This window comes from Pseudonaja textilis, chromosome 2 (genome assembly GCF_049901715.1).
Source record: "Pseudonaja textilis isolate UNSWEBS1 chromosome 2, rPseTex1.2, whole genome shotgun sequence".
Taxonomy (NCBI): domain Eukaryota; kingdom Metazoa; phylum Chordata; class Lepidosauria; order Squamata; family Elapidae; genus Pseudonaja; species Pseudonaja textilis.
In genome coordinates, this window is record NC_141991.1 from 256,958,660 (window position 1) to 256,979,978 (window position 21,319).

The 21,319-nt window shown below is 62.4% G+C and overlaps 1 protein-coding gene across 1 annotated transcript; it reads left to right on the top strand.

Annotated features, from left to right (window-relative positions):
- The first annotated feature begins 241 nt into the window (after nt 1-241).
- RUSC2 (RUN and SH3 domain containing 2) lies at nt 242-21,124 on the top strand. Its single transcript, XM_026720806.2, is given in 14 exon segments — nt 242-356; nt 6,040-8,012; nt 13,426-14,017; nt 14,019-14,179; nt 14,711-14,899; nt 15,188-15,331; nt 15,926-16,002; nt 16,745-16,919; nt 17,294-17,399; nt 18,403-18,449; nt 18,752-19,489; nt 19,492-19,558; nt 20,056-20,214; nt 20,800-21,124. Coding segments are annotated over 13 exon segments (4,542 nt in total). The 5' UTR covers nt 242-356; nt 6,040-6,112; the 3' UTR covers nt 20,987-21,124.
- The last annotated feature ends 195 nt before the right edge of the window (nt 21,125-21,319 follow it).

Consider the following 21,319-nt stretch of genomic DNA (forward strand, 5'->3'; position numbering starts at 1 on the left):
CGCCTCTCCCGGCCAGGCCAGCGGCCATCAGGCGCCGCATCAATGCCGCAGCGTCGGGGCCGCCTCGCTCCCCGCGCCTTTGCGCTGCCCGGGGCCGGCTGAGCCTCCGGCGGGGCCGCCCGCTCAGCTGGGGAGGCTGCGCGGCGGCGGCGGCGGCGGCGAGCTGTGGGCCGGCCCGCGACGTAACGGCGGCGGGGGCGGGGGCGGCGGAGCGGGATTGCGCAGCCCCGCCGCATTGCCCGGATGCGAAGCTGAGCCGCCGGGCGGCGGCGGCGGAGGAGGAGGAGGCAGCGGCGGCAGCAGCAGCGGCAGCAGAGCCGGTCGCGCCCGCACCGGAGCCAGTGCAGCGGGCCGAAGTGAGCGCCAGGCGGGGGTCGGGGGCGCCCCAGGCAGGAGGGCAGCGGCGCGGCGGCGGCCGCGGGGGGCTGCGGGCGGCGGAGGGGAGCCGGGGCGGGCGGCTGAGCGCTGCGGCGGCGGCCGCCTTTGTGCGCGGCTGCTCAGGGCGTGTCTGCGCCGCCATTGCGGAGCCGGGCTCGGGGCCGCGGCGAAGGAAGATGCTGCGCCGGAGGAGCCGCCGCCGCCGCCCCGCGGGAGGGAGGGAGGGGGGAGACCGGGCTCGAGCGGCGGGGCTTCGGCCAAGAGGGGCCCGCCCTGCTCCGTCGCCCGCGGAGGGAGGCGCCCCTTCGGGCAAGCAGCGGGGGGCGGTGGCGAGTGGCCCCTGGTCGCCCCGGGGCCTCTTCAATCGGGACCTCGACCGGCACTTGACCGAGGGACGGGGCGGCCCCCGGGTGGCGAGGCGGCCTTTTCCATGGCTACAGGGAGCGCGGGCTGGGCTAGATAGGCTCGGGGGGCCTCCAGCTGTCAGTCTCCAGGCCGGAAAGGCCTCTGCTCCCGAGGGTCGGGCGCCGCTTTCTCAGGCTGGAAGGGCCCCTCGTGCGGGCTCCCGGTTGGGCCTTCCGTGCTGTAGCCGCTTTCAGGCCGGGTTGCACAACCCAGAACTCCCCCCACCCCCAGGTCCCGTCCCGATTTTCTGTGTCGTGGTTAGCCAGTTACCCTTGGGGCCTGTTAATGTGGTCAGGGGCGACTGTCCTGCTTTCCCGAAGTTTGCCTCTAGCAACAGCCCTTAGTTGAGCTTGTCTGAGGAAGACACTGAGTTGGGTTTGGTTAGGACTTGGATGGGAGACCACAAGGAGATGTTTGTGGCAGTGGAAATTTGGGGGGAGGGAACCCCACTGAAGGGGCTGACCTCTGTCTTTCCAGCTCCAAAGTTCAGGGAGTCTGGACGCTGCTGAAGGAAGAAAACCCGTTTTCGTGTTCAGCGTGCTGGGTGAGCCCTTAGGTGGGCCAGGGAAGGTCCCCTGGTGAGCCAGCTGAGCCCCTGCCCTCTCTTTATGGGGTCACATCCCCCCCCCCCCGCTTCCCTGGAATCTCTTCCCAGCCTTCGGAAGCTGCATGCAGAGGGGATTCTGTCCCAAGCCCTGCCAGCCCCGCCCCACCCCCATTGGCCAGAGGGTGCCTGCAGGCCTCTGCCTGCCCCGCTGCCCCCTGGCAGGTGCCAGTGCCAGGGAAGGATTCGAGGCAGTGAACCGACATGGGTCACAGGAGCTGAATAGCTGCTCCCCACCGCCAGCCCCCACTCTGGTTGGGCTGCAGTGGGGGCATTGCTTGTGCCAAGGTGGCGGCCCCAGTGGTGCCATGGCTGGGGGTGACTGGCACCGCAGGCGGGCTCCCCTGAAATCGAGAGCCGGGCTTCTTGGGGCTCAGCCCAGTTGGCCCCGACTGGGGGCTGCCCTCCCTGTGGGCCTCTGCCCTGGCCCTCTGACCCGCCAGGGAGGGCTGTGCGGGGGCTTCGTGCCAGAGGGGCCTGCTTGTGTGGCGCAATCCTCTCACGGATTAGGAAGGTTTCAGAGAGCGAGGGGGGTGCAGCCAGCCAGTCTCCCCCACTCCCAGAGGCCTCAGCCTGGCCAGGCTTTCTCTACTGGGGGCTGGGAAGGGGGGGGTGAGTCCGCTGGGCACCGAAGCGACAGCCCTGAGCTGCACGAGACCCAAAGCTGGGTCAGCCGTGGCAGGAGGGGCGGGAAGAGGCGAGGAGGGGCCCCTCAACCAGGCCGGCCTTCCCTGGCTTCATTGCTATCCGAGGCACGTCCAGCCTGTGGCTGTTTTGCCTGACGCCACAAGGAGGGGCTGCTCCAGGCTGGCTTGTCCCACAGAGCCTGCCCCCCCCCCCCTTGGCACTGTCCAGAGAGATCGGGGGGGGGAAGCTTTGGAGGGGGCAGGAGGACAGCGCAACCCACGGCGCCATGATGTTGCTAGGTGTTTGGAGGCGGGAGGGGGGCACTGTGTCATCTTCAGCAGGGAGCCCGGTCTTGACAACTCTCTAGCCGTGGGGGGGTGGGGAGACACGCTCTCTCCTTCCTTGCATGCCCTCCTCCTGCCCCGGGGAGGGAGCAGGTCCCCCTTCTTCCCTCTTTGGGGGGTGCGCCTTGGTCGGCTGCACCAAAAGAAAGGCAGCTTTGTACAGAGGGAAGATTTTTTTCTTGAGGGGGGGAGGAAACATTTGCAGGACGGATGTTCCCCATGGCAGTTTCTCTCCCCTCCACCCCCCCGGTCCTAGGCTTTGCGCTCTGCACAGGGACAGAATCGGATGCAGGGAGGGTGTGAAGCTCCCCAGGGCTTCACTCTGCTTGGCAGGCTCAGATGATGAGGCTCGGTCAGAGCCCCCCCTCCCCCTCTCCCTCCCTCCCTCCCTCCCTCCCCTCCCTCCCTCCCTCCCTCTCTCTGCAGCTGGGCCTTTTCCAGCTTGGCATGGCTGCCTTCCCCTCCCCGTCCTCCCCAGTGGCAGAGGCAGCCGGATGTGCTGAGCTTTTCTGAGAGAAGCCGGGGGGAGAGGGAGAAGCTGCCATGTTGAAAGCGTGGGGCGGGGAGGCCAAGGAACCCTGGGCCGAAATGAGCAGCCAGGGCCGGGCTGGGCTGAGCAGCAGCAGCAGAGGGGAGGGCAAGAGGCCGCAGCCTGCGTGGCGTATCTCCCCTTGGATGGGCGGTTCTGGGGCCCCAGCAGAAGAGAGCGGTGGGGCTGGCACCAAGAGGGGCAGGGGGATGCATGGGGTAAGGAGGCATGTCTACCTGGGGTTTCCTGTCCCTGGTGGTCTCAAGGGGGGGGGTGCCTGGGGGCTACCTGTGCTTGGTCACTCCTAGCAACAGTGACTCAGCACGAGCCAGGAGCCCCCCGCTTGCTCCTGTCCTAAGAGGGCAGAGCGGGAATCGCGCTGCTGCTGGGTGACAGCTGGGCCCAGGCGCTTTCCAGGGCAGGGAGCTCAGCCAAGCGCCAACCTGGGTTTCTTGGCACCAACCGTGGAATTTGGAAGGGGCTTCCCCATCCTTGGTGATGTCGTTCCTCCCGGAGGCTGTGGAGGCAACAGAGGATGATGGCACAGTGAAGAGGGAGGAAGGGAGGGAGGGAGGGAGGGAGGGAGGAAGGAAGGAAGGAAGGAAGGAAGGAAGGAAGGAAGGAAGGAAGGAAGGAAGGAAGGGCCCCAGCCCTCCTTGCCCCAGAGCAGCGTGGTGGTTCCATGGAGTGGCCTGGCCTCTTCCGGGCCACGGATGGGAAGGCCCAGGGCCGTTTCCTCCCCGCGTGGGCAGCCAGGGCTGGGCAAGATGCCCTTGAAGTTGGGTTTGCCAGGGGTGACCCAGGAGTCCCCCAGAGTGGTCTGGAAATGACAGCTCCCTCCCTCCCTCCCTCCCTCCCTCCCTCCTTTCTCTTCCCTGGCACTTGTGGGCCCGGGAATGTCCCCCCGTGCCCCTTGAGGGGTGGGGCTCCCTAAGCTCTGACCATGACAGAACTGCCCCCTTGCTTGGCTTTTGCCCTCCCCCCCAAAGACGGGGCATCCCAGAAGCCCCCTGGTGTTTTCCTGGCCTTTGGGCTCTCCCCTCTGCCCAGGAAGCCCCGAGGGAGGCTGAGGGAGGGGCTGGGGGTCAGGCCAATCTGGGGCACCCTACCTGCTGGCCGGACAGAGGCATCCTGGGAAACCCTGCGAGGGGGCAGCCACCGTAGCTGCTCCCAGCCAGGCTGGCAGGCGTAGCGGCCACTGAACCTGCCCAGGGCTGGGGCCTTTCTGGCTGATGTGCCCTCCAGTTGTGGCCGAGTCTTAGCAACCACACAGGTTTCCTCCATGGCGGTGTCTGGGAAACTCCCTCCTCCTCCTCCTCCTCCTCCCCTCCCCCTCCTCCTCCTCTAGACTTTGTCTTCCCCAGACGGGAATCCGGGAGGGGATTCGGTCATTTGGGAATTGCAGCTGTGCCCTTTCCCCAAAGGTTGGCTTGGGCTCAGCTTGCTTGGTGAAAAAACGGGGTTCAGGGGGCCTCTTTTCTGAGCCACAAACATCTTGAAGACACCAGCTCTTGTGGCGTCGTCCTTGGGGCTCTCTGAGCTCAGCGGTTTTCTTGCAGACGTTTCCTGGCCCAACTGGGTAACCTCATCAGTGTTGGAAGGGAGGGGAGATTGCTCTCCGTTTCGTGTGCTAATTAATGACTTGCCCCGTCAGCACCGTTGGGGGGGGGGGCTATTTTCTTCTTGGTGCTTCCTTGGTGAAGCCGCTGCGTCCTCCCCAGAGCAAAGCGAACCGATGAAAGACCTCGACGCCTCCTGGCCTGCAGTCCACACCCAGATAAGGAGAGGTTTACGCCTAGCAGGAGGCAACACTGAAAACAAGCTAGCGGTCAACTGCAGCCTCACCGAGGAGTTAGAAAGAAGAAAGCAACAGCCCCCCCCGCCAACGCCTAACAGAGCAAGCCACTTGTGTACAAACAGAGAGCGGGGCAGCCCACTCCCTCCTAGCATGGGTGATGTTATCTAGTTGGGTAATCAAATGCCTGCAAGGAAACGGCCAAGCCCAGAGAGCACCAGAGCGCACGAAAGCTGCTGCTTTTGCGTCAAATTGCTGGGCGCCTCCCGATTTCTGCCTCGTGGACGGACCTTCCTCCTCCCTCGTCCACGTGCATTTGGTTGCTCGAAGAGAGACGCTCCGAGGTGGCCTCCATTGTTGAAGGCGGGGGGGGGGTCTCTAGCAGACAATTGGGGCAGGGGGCCCAAATTCTATTTTTGTTCTGACTCAGAGTGGAGAGTTTTTTTGAGGGGGAGGCCTCATCCCATGGGGTGCTACTAGGCGGAGTGTGGAAGGCAACACGGGGTGCTGCAGGCGAGAAGGGAAGCCCCCCTACCCCCAAAGGGACAGGGGTGAAGGGGGGGCTCCCCCCCCGCAGGCTCCTCACGCAAGAAAAATGTGCAGCCTCTGGCGGTTCAGCTTTCGACAGAGGAAGGGAGAGCTCCATTGGGGCTCTTTCGCTCTGACTGCGTGTGTGTGTGTGTGTGAGAGAGAGAGAGTCCTGGTTTTGGGGGGAGCCCAGGGTGGCCGCCTTGGTCAGCCTTGGGGTGTGGTGCGTGTGTGTCCGTTGTGATACCTTTCTCCCTTTGCGCTCTCCCCCCTTCCCCCCCCCCTTAACCTTGGTCTGCCTCCTAAAGGCTTCGCTCTTTCTGAGCTCAGCACCCGAAAACCTTTCAGACGTGACCCGCCTTGTTCAGCGCCCCAAATGGATAGGAAGGGACCAGTGCGAAGAGGGGGTTTCTCCGGGGGGCCCTACCTGGGGCGGCCGATGGGGGCTGAAAGGACCTGGGAAGGGGCTCCAGGGGCCGCTCTTGATTTGGGTCAGCGCAAACCTAGCAGCTGTTTTTTTCTCGGCGAAAGTCCCAGTCAACCAGGGCAGGCGGCCTGGGGAAAGGGGGTTTCTTCCCATTTGCTTTGGCAGTGAAAGGTGAAAGGGAGGCACCCAGCAAGCAGGGGGGGGGGGAAGGGGGCTGCCCATGTTGCTTGGTGAGCCTCCTCTGTGGAGACGTTCCTGCAGAATAATTGCCCACCCCCCTACCCCTGGTGGGAGATTCCTGGGTGACAGTCCTGGGAAGGGGCTGCTGAGGGGTCCTCCGAGATACGGTCGGGGGTGGGGCCGGGGGCTGAAAGCTGAACTTGCCCTCTTTGTCCCCGCCAGGTCTTGGGCTGCCCTGAGGAGGCGTCTTCTGCCAGCCGCTCTGTCCCCCAGGGCCCATCCATGGGCAGCTCCAATGCCGCAGGTGCCCTGGCGAATGGGACCGGAGATGGATAGCCCCCCCAAGCTGACAGGAGAAACACTGATCGTTCACCATATTCCGCTGGTGCATTGCCAGGTGCCGGACCGGCAGTGCGGCAGCACCACCCAGCGCACCAACCCTTTCTTTCCCTTCGACCTGGGGGTCAGGCGGGCCAGTTCGCTCCCCGAGAAGACCCTCCTGCACACAGACTCGCTGGTCTACAGCAGCCTCCTCAGAGCTTCCGACGGGGCTCCGGAAGAGGAGCCGGTGGGTGGGCGGAGCCCTTCCCCAACACTGGCTGTCCCTGCAGCCCCCCGGCGGCAGAACCCCTTCCTGCTGAAGGACGGCGAGGCCTGGGATCTCTCTGAGGACAACTCGGAGCAGAAGTCCTTCCACCTGCACGATGGCCGGTCCGCCTTCCGCCTGCACGAGCCGGCGCTGCCCCCCTTCCATCTGCACGGTAGCAGCCCTGTGGTGAGGCCCTGGGATGGCGGCCAGCGGGGGGACCCGGTGGAAGGCCACGCTGGCCTGGCAGCCGATGAGGACGCTCAGGACAAGGGCTACCTGGTGGCAGAATGCATGGAGCTAGACGAGTACAGCTGCCACCGTGGGGACCCCTCCAGCCTCTCCCTGGAGCAGGAGTGGGCCAGCGAGTCAGATGAGCTGATGAACAACCCGGAGGCCGCCCGCAGCCGGACGTGCAGCTGCTCCACCTCCGAACTGCAGCGCTGCCGGTGCTACAGCCTCTCGAGCCAGTCGGAGCCCCTGGACCAGCAGATGGGCTATGTCAGTGACTCCTCCTGCAACAGCTCCGACGGCATCCTGGTCAACTTCAGCACCCTCTACCAGAGGCGGCACGGCCACCCTCACACCAACCTGAACTCGGGCCCCTTGTCCTGCGACTCCTCTTCGGGCAGCCAGTCAGACGTGGCCGCCTTTTACCTTGACCTGCACTCCTCTTCCCACGAATCCAAGATGCCCGGAGAACTGCAGGATCTGGAGGGGCCGGGGAAGTCCTGCGGGTGCCACCACCCTTCCTCCCCTGTCCTGGACGCCAACTGCAACTCCTACCCACCGCTCTGCGATCCCTGCCCGTCCGATGGCTCTGACCTGACCGCCTGCTTCCAGAGCCAGGCGCGGCTCGTGGTGGCCACCCAGAACTACTACAAGCTGGTGACGTGCGACTTGTCCTCCCAGTCCTCCCCCAGCCCCCCCGGCTCCTCCATCACCAGCTGCTCTGAGGAGCAGGCCAGGGGCAGCCCCCTCCAGCCCACCGAGTACTACCTCTTCCAGAGACCTGGGGAGAGTGACACGGAGGGGTCCCGGGAGGAGGGGTCCCAGGAGGAGTCGGAGAAGAATGCCATCGAAGGACAGGTCTACATCAACGTCTCCCCGCCCAGCCTGGCCGCAGGCAGGCAGCGCTCACGCAGCTACGACCGCCACCTGGACCGCAGCAGCCCCTCCAGCCGGCTGGGCTCCCTGGAGCGCATGCTGAGCTGCCCGGTCAAGCTGAGCGACAGCCCCTCCTTGGCCCTCCAGAGCTCCCCTCCCAAGCGAGTGACCTCCTTCGCGGAGCTGGCCAAGGGCCGGAAGAAGAACGGCTCCTCGCCGCCCATTCGGACCAGCCGGGACTCGTCCCTGGAGTTCTCGCCCATCCCCGAGGGCCAGAGGGACAGCTCCGTCTTTCTGGAGAGTCGGGAGGGGCACAGCCAGACCCTCCCAGCCCTGCCCTTGGCGGGCTCCGAAGGGGAAGATGCCAGGAGAGCCGCCGCCTTCAGGGAGGTGCCCACCTGTGGTCAAGAGGAGGACGAACCGCTCTTTTTCTCTGCCGTGTCAGAGACGGGGGCTGGTGGCAGCATCTTTGGCCAGAAGGAGATTCGAGCCCGAGCTGATGGTAAGCCCCCCGCCCCCCGCCCCTCTCCCACTGCGGAGGGATGCCCGGTTGAGGGAAACTGAGCGGGGCTTAGGCCAGGGGGAGCCTCACTCTAGTAATAAATGCCCCCAATCCTTACTAGGCCGGGGTTCAGAGATGCCCCATGGCTGTTGGCAGGGAAGAGCGTGGAAGTGGCTGCAGGGACGGGTGGCCAGCTGTCCTGGCCAGGGCCCTTCCTTGGGCACCGGGCATTGCAGCAAGAGCCACCGAGCTGGGCAGGTTGAGAAGGTTAGCTGGATTCTAGATCCATGAGGATGAACCTGTTGGACTCAGAATCTCAAAAGTTGAGGAAACACCTTCCGTGACTCTGCTGGTGTGTCATCCCACCCACTTTGGGCCAAAGAGGCCTCTCTGGACGTTCCTGTCGCCTGGACTCGCCCTCCCCCCGGACCCTCTGAAGCCTCCCATGAGGGCCCTGCTGCCTCGGGAGCGTCAGAAAGTCGCACAAGAACCCTTGCGCAATGGTTGGACGCCTGGGAGGCTGTGCGAAAGCAAGACCTTCTCGCATGACTTCCAAAGGGCCCAGAGGTCGGGCATGTCACCAAAAACGGCACTGTGACACACATATCCCAGGTTCCCCCTCACTGTTCTCGATCCTAATGGAGGAGGGTGGCTGTGCTTCCACCGCTCTTTATTGTGGCTGCTTCATGGAGGGCCCTGCGGGAGAGGAGGGGGCATCAGAAGGGGGTATGTGGGTCCCTTCAGGTCCAAAAGCCCCCCCCCGGAGGGCTCTTCCGAGCCAGGACAACCTGTCCAGCCGCAACACTTTTGTGGGATTTGCAGTCCAGCCCCACTCGGCCATCCCCCCCTTTACGTCCGCCTAGGGCCGGTCAGGGAGAGGATGGGAAGAGGAAAGCATCGATCGCTGTTATGAGCTTTGTGGGCACCGCAGTGATTCCTCGTAGCAACAGCTGTGACCACGGGTTGTCCTTCAGGATAGCTAGACAAGGAGATCCTCTGCAGCCGCGTTGTGTGTGTCATTTAATGGGGTGAAAAAGAATGTTTGCAATTTTTTTTCAGTGAGGGGTTCTAAAAGCAAGTATTTTTACACTAAGAATTCAAATCTGCTATTATTTTTGCAATTGCACGATATTTAGCTTGTTATGGTAAATCCATGTCTGATCATATACCCCACAAAAGTTTTTTGTAATCCAAGTACTGTTAGCTTTATCTTCTCAGAATTACACCTTGTGTTACAAAAGTTGGCTCTTTTTCTGCATGAATCTTATTTAGCTAAAACAAAAAACAATCCATGCATCATAAACTAACGTCAGAAAGCAATTATCTGACTTACAAAAATGTTTAAGCGAGTTTCCTCAAGTCTTGTTTTGATTCCTTCTTCGGCACGAGCCGCTCACTTGCTTCTTGGCCTCTGACATAATCCTCCCATTTCTCCTGGGTCTCCTCCCTGCTGTCTGTTTCTTTGACCAGTTTCACACATCTGTTGATTGGGCCCGACAGGCCACTGGGCTCCTCGCATTGGTTCGTCAGTGAACTTCTTTATTTCCTCTGTGGCCACTTTGCACCTCCAAGGTGGCTCCTCTACACCTTCAGACCAGTCAATCAGAGCGGAAGTTCTGGTGTGGATTAAAGGCATCTTTCTTGCCCATCCAGAAAAATATCCCCGTGTGTCATCTTCTGCACCCCCCAAGTCAATGGTCTTTTGCACTCCGGTTCTCCTCTCTTGAATGCCACCTGAACCCAAGACCGTCTGGATTATCATTTCAGTGAACGCGTGCCATGCTGAGCGCTGAATGGCTGGCAAAACAACAGTTACTTTCAGCCTCCTTTTGCAATCTGACTTTCTTCCGCTGGAACAACGAACACATGATGTGAGCCTCCAATTCAGGGGTGTTTTACTTTGATCTAGAACCAGCAAGAGTAGGACGCAACAATGGTGTATTCCACGATCATTCTGAAGTTTTGGAGAGTTTTGTCTTTAAAGCCATATTTTGAAACGCATATTCGACAAAGGCTATTTGCAGTTGTGAACCAGTGTGAATGACTTTTGGGCCCAGAAGAACCAGGTGTGTGGGAAGTTCTCCTGTGTGATCCTATATCCGTATGATCGATCCTTTACAACACTGTTCAGCTCAGTGAAATGAGAGGATGACCAGCTGAAACCCTGGTGAATGAAGGATCCATGTCAAGTTTTGCTGCACTGTCTAGCATGTTGCCAATTTTACACTGCTCATTTGTTGTTAGTCAAGGTAATAATAGAATAGAACAGAACAGAATAGAATAAACAGAGTTGGAAGGGACCTTGGAGGTCTTCTAGTCCAACCCCCTGCTCAACCACTTCAGACAAATGGTTGTCCAATCTCTTCTTAAAAACTTCCAGCGCTGGTGCATTCACAACCACTGGAGGTTCCATTGATTAATTGTTCTAACTTTCAGGAAAGTTCTATTTAGTTCTAAGTTGCTTCTCTCCTTGATTAGTTTCCACCCATTGCTTCTTGTCCTGGCCTTCAGGTGCTTTGGAGAAGAGCTTGACTGCCTCTTCTATGGGGCAGCCCCTCAGATATTGGAACACTGCTGTCATGGCACCCCCGTCCTTCTCTTCATCGAACTAGACATACCCAGTTCCTGCAACGGTTCTTCATATGTTTTAGCCTCCGGTCCCCCAATCCTCTTTGTTGCTCTTCTCTGCACTCTTTCCAGAGTCTCCACATCCTTTTACACATTGTCTTCCCATCCAATTCTGTGATCGAGTGTAGGTGTAACTCATTCGTGTGGAGTGCACACACCAACCGGTCAAGGTTGACCTCTACCCAGTGCATGGCATCACCTTCACAGCCGGTATTAACACTTGTAGAATTTCCTCCACTGACCTTCAAGCTTTTGTCAATGCCTTTCCTCCCCCTCCCCCCTCCCCCTCTCCTCCTCCTCCTCCTCCTCCTCCTCCCTGAAATACACCAGATGACCTGCAAGCCCTTGAGTGGGTCCTCCTGCTTTTGAGCCTTTCTCTGGAGTGAAATGATAAAGAGATTTTCCAGCCGGCCCACTGCACTCAGAATAATGTTCTTCTGTGACGGTTCTGGGGAAGTGCTGGTCTGAACTGTTTAATTGCCTCTCTATGGCCACCCAAGAAGAGGCATTCTCTTCCGCCCTTCCTGCACAGCTCGTCCAATGCTTGAGCTAGGGACTTTTTTCCTGGGCTCTCTTGACTTTATTGTGGTCAACTACAAGTCTCTTGTCTTCTTCAGTGATCAAGCCAACACCTACGAAGGCGGCTGTGGTAACGGCAGCAGCGGCACCTGGACCAACGCCGTATCTTATGCTCTGCATAGCGGCATTTGTTATTTCTAATCTACCGAATTCTGTCTTTTCTTTTGAAGTAGAGGCCCCTGGGTTTGGTCTAAGGCAGGGGTATCAAACTTGTGGCCCACGGCCCTGATGCGTCACACACTGGCCAGGCCCACCCCTGGTTTAGCAAAATCAGGATAAGTCACGTGGCGACAACGTGATGCCGTGAGTTTGACCCCCGGTCTAAGGTCTCTTCATAACTTCCATCCCATTCCTCTTCATCTTCATCATCAGCGTAGCCTTCATTTCCGTCGTAAGAGATCATCACGTCATTTGTCGGTATTGAAATATCTGGAATACTTCTCTGATTCTATTTAGCGAGCCTTTTGCTCTCATCGTTTTCCGCTTTTGGCTTTTGCCTCGTCGTTTCTGCTCGGGCACATCTGGCAAACCAATCTGGTGTGATCCAAAAGAACCAATCTTGTCTCGCGGACCCTTCACGAAAGGACAAGTTCCTTCAGTGGTACCTTCGTCTCCTTAGGGCAGGTACGGTTACGGGGAGCTTCTTTTTTGCAGCCAGCAGGGCAGCTGGACTCGGCACGCAGAACCATTTGACCTTTGCAGCCGAGGATGTCAAACCGTTGGTCAAGTTTCACAGTGAAAGTCTCTTTGGCATCTAGCTTTCCTCTACCAGGAGATCTATTTCTGGCTTGATCCCATCTCTCTCGGATCTTGTTCAAGATTGGCACTCGTGAATTTACAGCAGGGATCACACGACAGAACTTTTCTCTCGTTCCCACTTTTCAAGCACTTTTGGATAAATGCCTCTTGCAAGACTGGCTGCTGGGTGGTTTCTAGCATCATCACTTCTTCGTTCTCTTTAACGGTAGGCCGTATCTGAGAAGGTCTCGCAGGGTTGGGAGTTCAGACGGCAACTAGTCTATGCCAGTCCCAGTTAGGTTGCTCATATGAGTGAATGTTCTTTTTTTAGAAGCCATTACAAATCAGTTATCACACTAACAGGAAACGAGGCCAGCAATATTAACACTCTCAGACAAAATAACGCTTAACAAAAAGAGAAAGGCAGCTGAACCTGTAAAATGAAACAAACAAAATGTTAAGTTATGATATTTATGTAGTTTCTTACCAAACACATCTACATTATGTTAAACTAGCCCCAAAAATCTTTACATTCCCCAAGGCAGGTCACAACTTTTGAGCACCCCTGATATTTGGAAATGGAAAGTTGAAAAATTTAACACTGTGGAGCGGCTGGAATCATTGAGTAGGCAGCAAGACTCTAAAGGTTTCTTGTCTGAGAACAGGATAAAAAAATTAGAAAGCACAAGTCTACGTTTTGAAAGCGATGATAGGGGAAATTCAGAAAAATGTCCATATTTTTGTATTTAATTTAAAATGAATTGTTTGAATTTGGATGAAAAAAAACCTGACATCCTGGGCCACAGAATGAAAACTCAAGCCAGTTTGAGGAAAGGTAACAGGGCAAACGCAGAGACCTCCAATTTAAGGAGCACAACTCGACGCACAGCCTAGGCCTGCTGGGCACTTGGGAGGGGCTGGGGGAGGGCAGCGGTTCTTGCCAACCTGCTTGACTTGTGGCAGCGGGAAGCACCTTGGCGCCCTGTTGGCCGAGGATGCCTCCTCACAAAGAGGGGAAGACAGCTTGGCAGGCGGGTGGGTGGCAAGCCTGCCTAGGACGAGGGATGGAAGGGATCGTGGCCCGGCCCAGTCTTGAGAAGCCCCAAAGGGGGACTTTGAGGGAGCTCCCCCCACCCACCCACCCCTCAAGCCCCGAACTATCCTTCTGAATTGAAATTCCAGTTTGGGCACAGCTTACGCCAGTCTTAATCCTCTCCCCCACCCTCCCAGCATCCTGAGCTGCCTAGCGGGTTGCGCCAACTTGGTCATGATGGGGAATAACCAACCAGGGGTCTCCCTACCTGGCAGGGTCTGGGGGAGAGGCCTTAGGGAGGGCATCCCCTGCTGGCGGCGGGGGGGGGGGGGCTGCCTTTCCTCCTGTGCCCCCACCGGCCCGTCAGGCCAAGCTGTGCAGAGGGCTGGGCTGGCTGTGCCGCTTTCCTCTGCCGTCTCTCCTCCCCTCCTGCAGGTGGCGCAGCGGATAGCAAGGTGGTCCGCTACAGCAAGGACCAGCGCCCGACCACCCTGCCCATCCAGCCCTTCGTCTTCCAGCACCACTTCCCCAAGCCGATGAAGGGCCGGGCCCTGCACAGCCATTTGGCCTCCAGCCTCTCCCAGCTCTACAGCCTCTCGGCTGCCACGGCCGCTCGCCCGGCCAGCCGACTCCCCTCCTCTGCTTCCCAGTCCTCCACCTCCACCGAGGGGCTGGGGGGCCACAGCCAGCGTTCGGCCGATGGGGCGGTTTCCCTGGGCGAGGGCCCTGCCAAGAGGGGGCCAGAGACCACCCGCCTGTCCCCGCTGGGCAGTTACTCTCCGGTGCGCCACCACGTGCCTTTCTTCCAAAGTGGGGGAGCCCTCCTCCTGCTCGCCCACCCGGAGACGCAGCCCCCCCGCAGCAAGTCCTGTCCGGTCTCTGCCAACCTCCTGCCCAGCACCAAAGCTTCTCCAGATGCTGCCAGCTGTGCCACCCAGGGGGCCCCGGGGGCCGGGGTCCTGCAGAAGCAGAGCAAGAGTCCCTCACTGGTGGCCAAGAAGAAGGAACCCCCGGCCCCCTGCACCCCCGGCCAAGGACCGGCTCCCCGTTGGCTCCCTCCAGCCGTTGTTGTCCGGTGGCTGGAGCCTGGCCAGAGCGGAGAGCCACAGTGAACCCCACTGGAAGATGGGGTGCAGCGAGGCTGCCAGTTTCAACTCCTCGGGTGGTGGCATCCCCCGGCCCCTCAACGGTAGGTGGGCATTGCAGGGAAAGGCTTCACTTTGCATGCCCAGAGTGTGTGTGTGTGTGTGTGTGCGCTACAGGTAAATAAATGGGGGGGGGGTCCCTTGTAGTTGGGCGTTTCAGGGAGCCTGGAAGTTCGTCTGTCCCCAGCTGGGTCCCTAGGGAGCCCCGAATGGCCCCCGGGCGCTTGGCCTCCCTGCCCTTCCTGGGCAGGGCCAAGGGGGGAGGAGGCTCCCCGGGGGACCAGCCACCCTGTGGGGACCATGCAGATGTGCCGGGTGCTGAGTGACCCCTGAATCGCCCTTTCACCCGAGGCAAAGGGGGGGAGGCGGGGAGGCCTTTGTGGGGGAGGCAGGAAGCCTGACCTCAGGGCCTCCTTCACACACACACACACCCATCTCACCTACCCCATGAGGTGCTGGCCAGGTTGCTCCCCTGCATGGGGGGGGGGGACGGTGTCCCATCTCAAATGCCGCTGCTGCTCAGGGTGGCCTGTCTCTTGTCTCCTCCCCCGGGGCTTCGGCTGCTGCGGCCACAGCCAACCACCTCTCTCTGCAAGCCCTGAAGTGGCGGGAGTACCGACGGAGGAACCCCTTGGGGCTGGACCACATCTCGGACCTGGCAGGACTGACCGGCCACCTGGACTGGAAGCAGCCAGAGAGCAAGCCGCCCTGGAGGAACCCTCTGCTGGAGATGCCAGCCGGCCACTCCAGACCCCGACTCCACGGTGCGCCTGAGCCCTTGCCGGCTCCCCTGGCTGGCCGGCCCAAGGAAAGGCTCCTAAGGGACCCCGAGGCCCTGGGGGCTCCCCAGAAGGGGGGGCTGCCGTGCCCCCTGCCCCTCGCTTGCCCCCTCCCCCAGCCTGGGGTCTCCCTGGAGTCAGAGACGTCGCAGATAAACGGGGCTTTGCTTCCATGGCTGCCAGAGACGGTGTGGGGTGGGGCGGCCCCAGAGCCCCATCAAGTAACCGGGTGGGCCTGCCCTGCCCCCCTTCCCCCCCCCCCATGTCTTGCAGGACCGGCGGTGAAAGAGCCACTCCAAAGCTTTCCTGACTTCTTCCCGGACTGTTTCTCCTTGGCCGAGAAGCCACCGGCCGAGTTCTGCCTCTCCCCGGACGGCAACACCGAGTCCATCTCCGTCGATCTGCTGCAGAAGAAGGGTCAGTCGGGGGGAGGGGGCACTTGCCCACCCATCCAAGGTCTCTCCCATATGCACCAAGGGGGCTTTCCTGGGGGGGGGGCGCTCAGGTAGAGGATGGAGGGCAGCGAGGAAGGCTCGGCTTCCCTTGCAGAGTGGTGCCGTGGTGCCCTCCAACCTTGGCAGCCGGGGTCCCCTTGCGGAGGGTCATTGCCCAGAGCAGAGCCGTCTTTCGAGGGGGCTTGTGGGGAAGGGACCCGGTGCAGTCAGGAGAGAGGGCTCCGACCCCCCAGCTGTTTCCGAAGACCCCCCCAGATGGGACCCTAGTTCAAACATGTGGCCGTTAGGCATGGCAAGCCCCCTGGAGGGAGGGGTCTTGGGAGAAAGGGAGGCGGGGGTCTTTAGGGTCCCTCAGCTGCTCTGCACTTTCAGCCCCCCTCCCCGGTATGGCTTGAGAGGAAGAGAGTAGGGTTCATTTGACACAGAAGAGCCCCCAGCCCCCCAAAGTCTGGGGCCAGAAGAGCCCCCCCCCCGAGGCCTGGACGGGAAGGAGGGGCCGAGGCATCTGCACGGGTGAGGGGCAAGCGCGGCCTCTTCTCTTCCTTCCGTCCACCAGGTCTCATCAAAGCGATCAACATGTCCGTGGACCTCATTGTAGCCCATTTTGGGACCAGCAGGGATCCCGGGGTGAAGGTGAGCTGGCTTTCCTCTTGGTCTCCTCTCCCTTCGGCGCCCCCATCGATCCGGCGCGAGGCCTTCCCTGCAATGGGCCTTTAAGGCATGTCCACCTCATGGGCATCGCCGGTGCCTCTGCCGCTTTGGGGCAGTTGAGGGTGGCGGGAAGTGGGGTGCCCTTCGGAAAGATGGACGCATCCGCCCCGAGGAAGAGGAGCGGGTGGAGAGGGAACTCAAGGGGGCCTGTGGACTCCTGGCTACAAGGTTTGGGGTTGGGTGCGGCCCGCCTTTGAGGGCTGGTGGGCAAGCAGACCAGAATGTCCGGCCAAGAGCTTGACCCCCCCTCCCCCCGCCTCCACCCCACTTTCCAGGAAAGCTCTCCTCCCCCTCCCTGGGGCCGAGCCCAACGGATTTTGCCTGGGGGGCGGCCCAGGGTGGGCCCCACACCCCACGGGCCTGCGCACGACCGAGGCGGGGGCTTTCAAGAGCAGCACCACCACCACCCCAAAGCCCAAGCTGAGCTGGGGGGGCCTCCAGCCAAGCAGAGGGGTGGGGAAGAGCGGCTACTGCTGTGCAGGTCTGGGGGGCTTCCTTGGTTCCCCTTTGGAAAGAAGGGGGAGGCTTTGCCTGCCAACCAACCCCCCGCCTTCTGCGCTCCTCCGGCTCAAGTCTCTGCAAAGCCTGCAGGGCGGAGGGGAGGGACAGCTGGGGGGAGAGGGGAGGCCTGCCCCCCCCATGTGACCTGTCCTCTCTCCTCCAGGCCAAACTGGGGAACAGCTCAGTGAGCCCTAATGTGGGGCATCTCGTCCTGAAGTACCTGTGTCCGGCCATCCGGGACGTCCTGAGCGACGGGCTCAAGGCCTACGTGCTGGACGTGATTGTTGGCCAGAGGCGGAACGTCCCCTGGAGCATTGTGGAGGCCTCCACGCAGCTGGGTAGGCGGCTCCCGGTCCGGCCTTCCTGCCTGGGCCTCCCAGGATCCCCCCGTCTTCTCCCCGCCCTGGGAGGGCCTAGGCTCCCTCCAGCACCGGCCAGCCCTTGCCTGCATGGCGCGTGAGCCTGCCCGGAGGAAGAATCGGGGGCATCCAGGTGACCCCTGGGGCCTTGCTAGGCAGGGGGGCTTGCCAGAGTACCTGCGAAGGAGGGTCAGTCTCTGCGCTCCAGCTGCTTAAAAGGGACCGGCTGCCCATCGGGGCCAGTGGGGAGCAGCAGGAGGGGAACACTGGCTCGAAAGTCCCCTCCGGGGGGCGCCCGTTTGGACCTGAAGGGGCCCACATGCCCCCTTCTGATGCCCCCTCCTCTCCCGCAGGGCCCTCCACGAAGGTCCTGCACAGCCTCTACAGCCGTGTCAGCCAGTACCCGGAGCTCACCAGCCACAGCATGCGCTTCAACGCCTTCATCTTCGGCCTCCTCAAGTGAGCAGGGCTGCGTCCCCCCGCCCCACCCCATTGCGGCCGGAGCCAGGGGGGCAGGGGGTGGGGGCCGCTGCTCTGCCCCCGGGAAGGAGGCAGCGGGAGGGAGGGGGCCTCCTGAAGCAGCGTGGCTCAACCTCAGCGACCCCCAGGATTCCCCAGCCTGCCCCACCCCGACCCTCACCGGACCCGGCCATGCTGGCTAGGGAATTCTGGGAGTTGAAGTCCACCAATGAGTGTGGCCAGAACGCAAAGGCAGCACCGGAAAACGGGGTTTTTTGGACCAATGTGGGCAGGCAGACCAAAGGACCCAGCCTTTCCCAGCTCTGAGGCTGCCCTGCTCCCCACCCCGCCACACCGACCGATGGAGAAGGCTGAGAGGCTCCGTGGCAGGGAAGGGAAACTGGGAAGCCACCAGTAGCCCCAGGGGAGGGAGGCCAGCCGCTACGTAGGGAGAGGTGGCCCAAGCGAGGCTTCCCGCTTTCCTGGACGCTGTGGGAGCAGCCGCTGTCCGTGGGCCGGACCGACCCTCCTCGGAGGGGCTTTTGCTCAAGCAGAGCTTTGCTCCGTACAGGGGAAACGAGACGCTTTCTCCTCCAGCCAGGATCCAGAGCCCCCACGAACTCTGTGCTCCAGGGTGGCCCAGGCCTCTCGATGCTGAAGCAGGTGCCCAGGTGCACCCACAGCCGAGGCCCTGGTGCCGATTATTCTTCTAGCCTTGTGTTCTTATCCTGCTGTCCTTTTTCCGTATAGTTTTTGTCCAAATCAAGGCTGCAAACATACCCGGCAGTCCTGCCCCCTCCCCCCGTTTTCCCCACAACAACAGCCCTGTGCGGTGGGAGGGGAGGCCCAAAGTCACCCAGGCAGGCGAGACCAGAACTCACCGTCTCCCGGTTCCTAGGCCAGCAGCTTCACCACGGCCCCATGTGGCCAGCAGGGCCCAAACGGTTCCTCTGGCCGGGCGCTCCTGCCTGTCCTCACGTTCTCTCTGCCTTCTCCCCAACAGCATCCGGTCCCTGGAGTTCTGGTTCAACCACCTCTACAATCACGAGGGTAGGTCCCTGGCTCCTGACCGCAGTGGGGGAGGGCCGTGTGCTGGGGACGGGCTGGGGGGTTGCCCAGGCGGGGGCCCTGCCCTCAGGAGGCTCGGCCGCTCTTGCCAGGCAGACGGCCGCCATGCCACTGGGCAAGGTGCCCCTTCCACCACTTCCGAAAGAAGGCAGGAAGCCCGCGGGGGAGGGTGGAACGGGGGGTTGGTAGGTGGAGCCGGGCAGCCCGGAGCCTCCTCCAGCTGGCCTGGCTGGGGCTCTGAGCTGCCTGGGGACCCCCCTGACGGTGCCCTTCTGCCCCTCCAGATGTGCTGCAGGCGCACTACCAGCCCACGGGCTTCCTGCCGCTGGCGCACGGGCCCTGCCAGGGCCTCTTGGAGGAGCTGCTGCTGCTGCTCCAGCCCCTCTCCCTGCTGCCCTTCGGCCTGGACCTGCTCTTCGAGCACCACCTGCTGCAGGAGGGCAGGTGGCAGCAGCGGCAGAAGGAGCTCCTGCGGGGCCAGCAGGGCCTGCTGCTCTCCGCCCACTCCACCCTGCAGCTCATGCGCACCCGGGGCGCCCAGCAGGCGGGCGATGGCTCCCGGGGCCCAGCCCCCCTGGAGAGACCGGCGGAGCCCAAGGGGGCCCCGGAGCTGAAGAAGGACAGGCAGGCCAGCTGGTGGCTGCAGCTCACCCAGAGCTCCCAGGTCTACATCCAGGGCTCCCCGGAAGGCGCCCGCCTCGCCCACCCAGAGCGCAGGAAGAGGGCGGGGGCCAGGTGGGCAGAGGCCGGGAGGGCCCCTCCCCCGAGAGAAGGGGTGGTGGAGGGCGCAGAGGCCTGCCCCCCCACAGAAGCCCCCCCAGTCCCGGAGAGGCTTCCGGCCGAGGAGGCAAAGCCGCCCTGGAAGTCAGGCGCTCCGGCCGGGGAGGAGGGCAAGGAGAAGGGCCGGCCCTTCTGGATGGGCAGCCCCCCGGATGCCGTGCTGGCGGAGCTGAAGCGCAGCAGGGAGCAGGACCAGGCGGCGGCCCCAGGGAAGGAGCAACCCACCCCCGCGTCCCCAGCGGCGGCCAGCCCAAGTGGGCACACCTCTTCGGATCCCGCCAGGCGCCCAAGGAGCCCAAGCAGGCCAACAGGTGGGGTCCCTGGCGGTCGGGCGCTGGCTCTGCCTTGGCGGCATTGCTTTGGGCATGGGGCAGGGCCGCCTGGACGGCCGACTTCCAGGCTGAGCGCTGCACCTGGGACTCCCCACCTGCGCAGCCCTTTCTAACAGCAGGAGGGAGGGGGAACGGGAGGGTTGCAGCAGGGGAGGCCTGGTATCTAACGCCCCCTTGTTGAATTGCGGGCAGGGCAGGGCAGGGCAGCGGGGTCCTTGTGGCCCCACCTGAGAGGGGATTTTTGCAGGAGATGCCGACTGTTGGTTTGGGGCCGCCCCGTTTTGTTTCGTGGGCATCCGGGTCCTGGGCTGGGCCAGATGGGAGGCTGCGCTGCCCAGCGGCTCAGGGCAGAGCCTGGGGCTGGGGGACTGGGGAGCAGCTGCCATCTCAGCTGGCAGAAGACGGGCGGGGGGACATTCCCAGGCAAAGCTGTGGTGCCCACGGCTCCGCTGACCTGACTGCTGCTCTCTCTGCAGGCTGCCCTCCGGCTGGCTGAGCCTGAACCGCTCCGTCTTCCAGCTGATGGCCCAGACGGTGGGCGCCAGTGTGTGGCGAGAGGACCAGGCGGCTCCCAAGCAGCTGCCCGCAGCCGAAGGCCAGCCGTCGGATGGCAGGGCCCACCCCAGTGCCCCATGGTGAGTGTGCTGGGGCTGGAGCTGGCCTGCTGGGAGGCCCCAACCCGCCTGGCTCTGCTCTGGGGCTGGCAGAGCCTGGACAAACCCCCTTCTGCCAGGGACCCCGTTGCAGGGAGGTGCTGCGTGTGGCTGTCGCTGGCTGGCCTCCCAAACCCTTTGGGCAGCAGACCTGGGGGAGGGAGGGGGCTGCCCGACCCTTGTGCACTCAGTTCCTGAGCCTGCCCAGAAGTGGCGGGGTGGCGGGGTGGGCAGCCATCCTCTCCGAAGCCTGGCTCTTGGCTGGCATGGCTTCTGGCAACTCACCCTGACTGAAGAGGGCGGGCACGGCTGGCTGGCAGGCACTTTCAGGGAGGTCTGCCTGGGCAGCCGGCCCTTGGAGGAAGAGAGAGACCTTCTGACTTTAGCCCGGCTGGGGTGCGGAGGGACGCAGCTGCCCCCACCCCCTGCAGTCAGCAAGAGCCCTGGTGGTTGGGGGCAGCTAGGCAGTAAAAGCGTTGGGGGAAACCAGAGTGGGGGGGGCTGGGGGGGCTCTCCAGGGCTGGGAGGGGAACAGCCCGGCCCTTATGGCAGGCTCTCTTTCCCCAGGGCGGTGAAGGGCCTCTGCCACCACAGCGCCACCGAGGCCGGGCAACTGAGCTTCAAGAGGGGAGACATCCTGCGGGTGCTGAGCAGGGTGGACGCCGACTGGCTCCGCTGCAGCCGCCGGGAGGGAGCCGAGAGCGGGCTGGTGCCCATCATGTACGTCACCCACCTGGAGGATGCTGATTATTGATGGGCAGGGGATCCCTGGTGGTGCCCAGAGCCGTGCCGGCCCACAGGCCCCTCGCCAAGACTTCTCTTGCCTGCCCTGGGCAGTGGGGGGGGGGGCTGCTCCTCTCTGCCGGGGCCTCCTGTGGCCAAACGTTCCTGTGCATGCGCCTCTCCCTCTTCCCCGTGGCCCCCACGCCTCGTCCGAACCGAAGTAGAGCCCCTCTGAAGGGCCACCAGGGCCCCGGAAGGCCTGCTCCAGACTTGGGGGGGCTGTGTGCTAACCTGTATTAATGCTGGGCAGGGGGAGGGGGGAGGGGAGGCGCCGGTGGGAGCAGCTCGGCCTCTCTGCATGCAG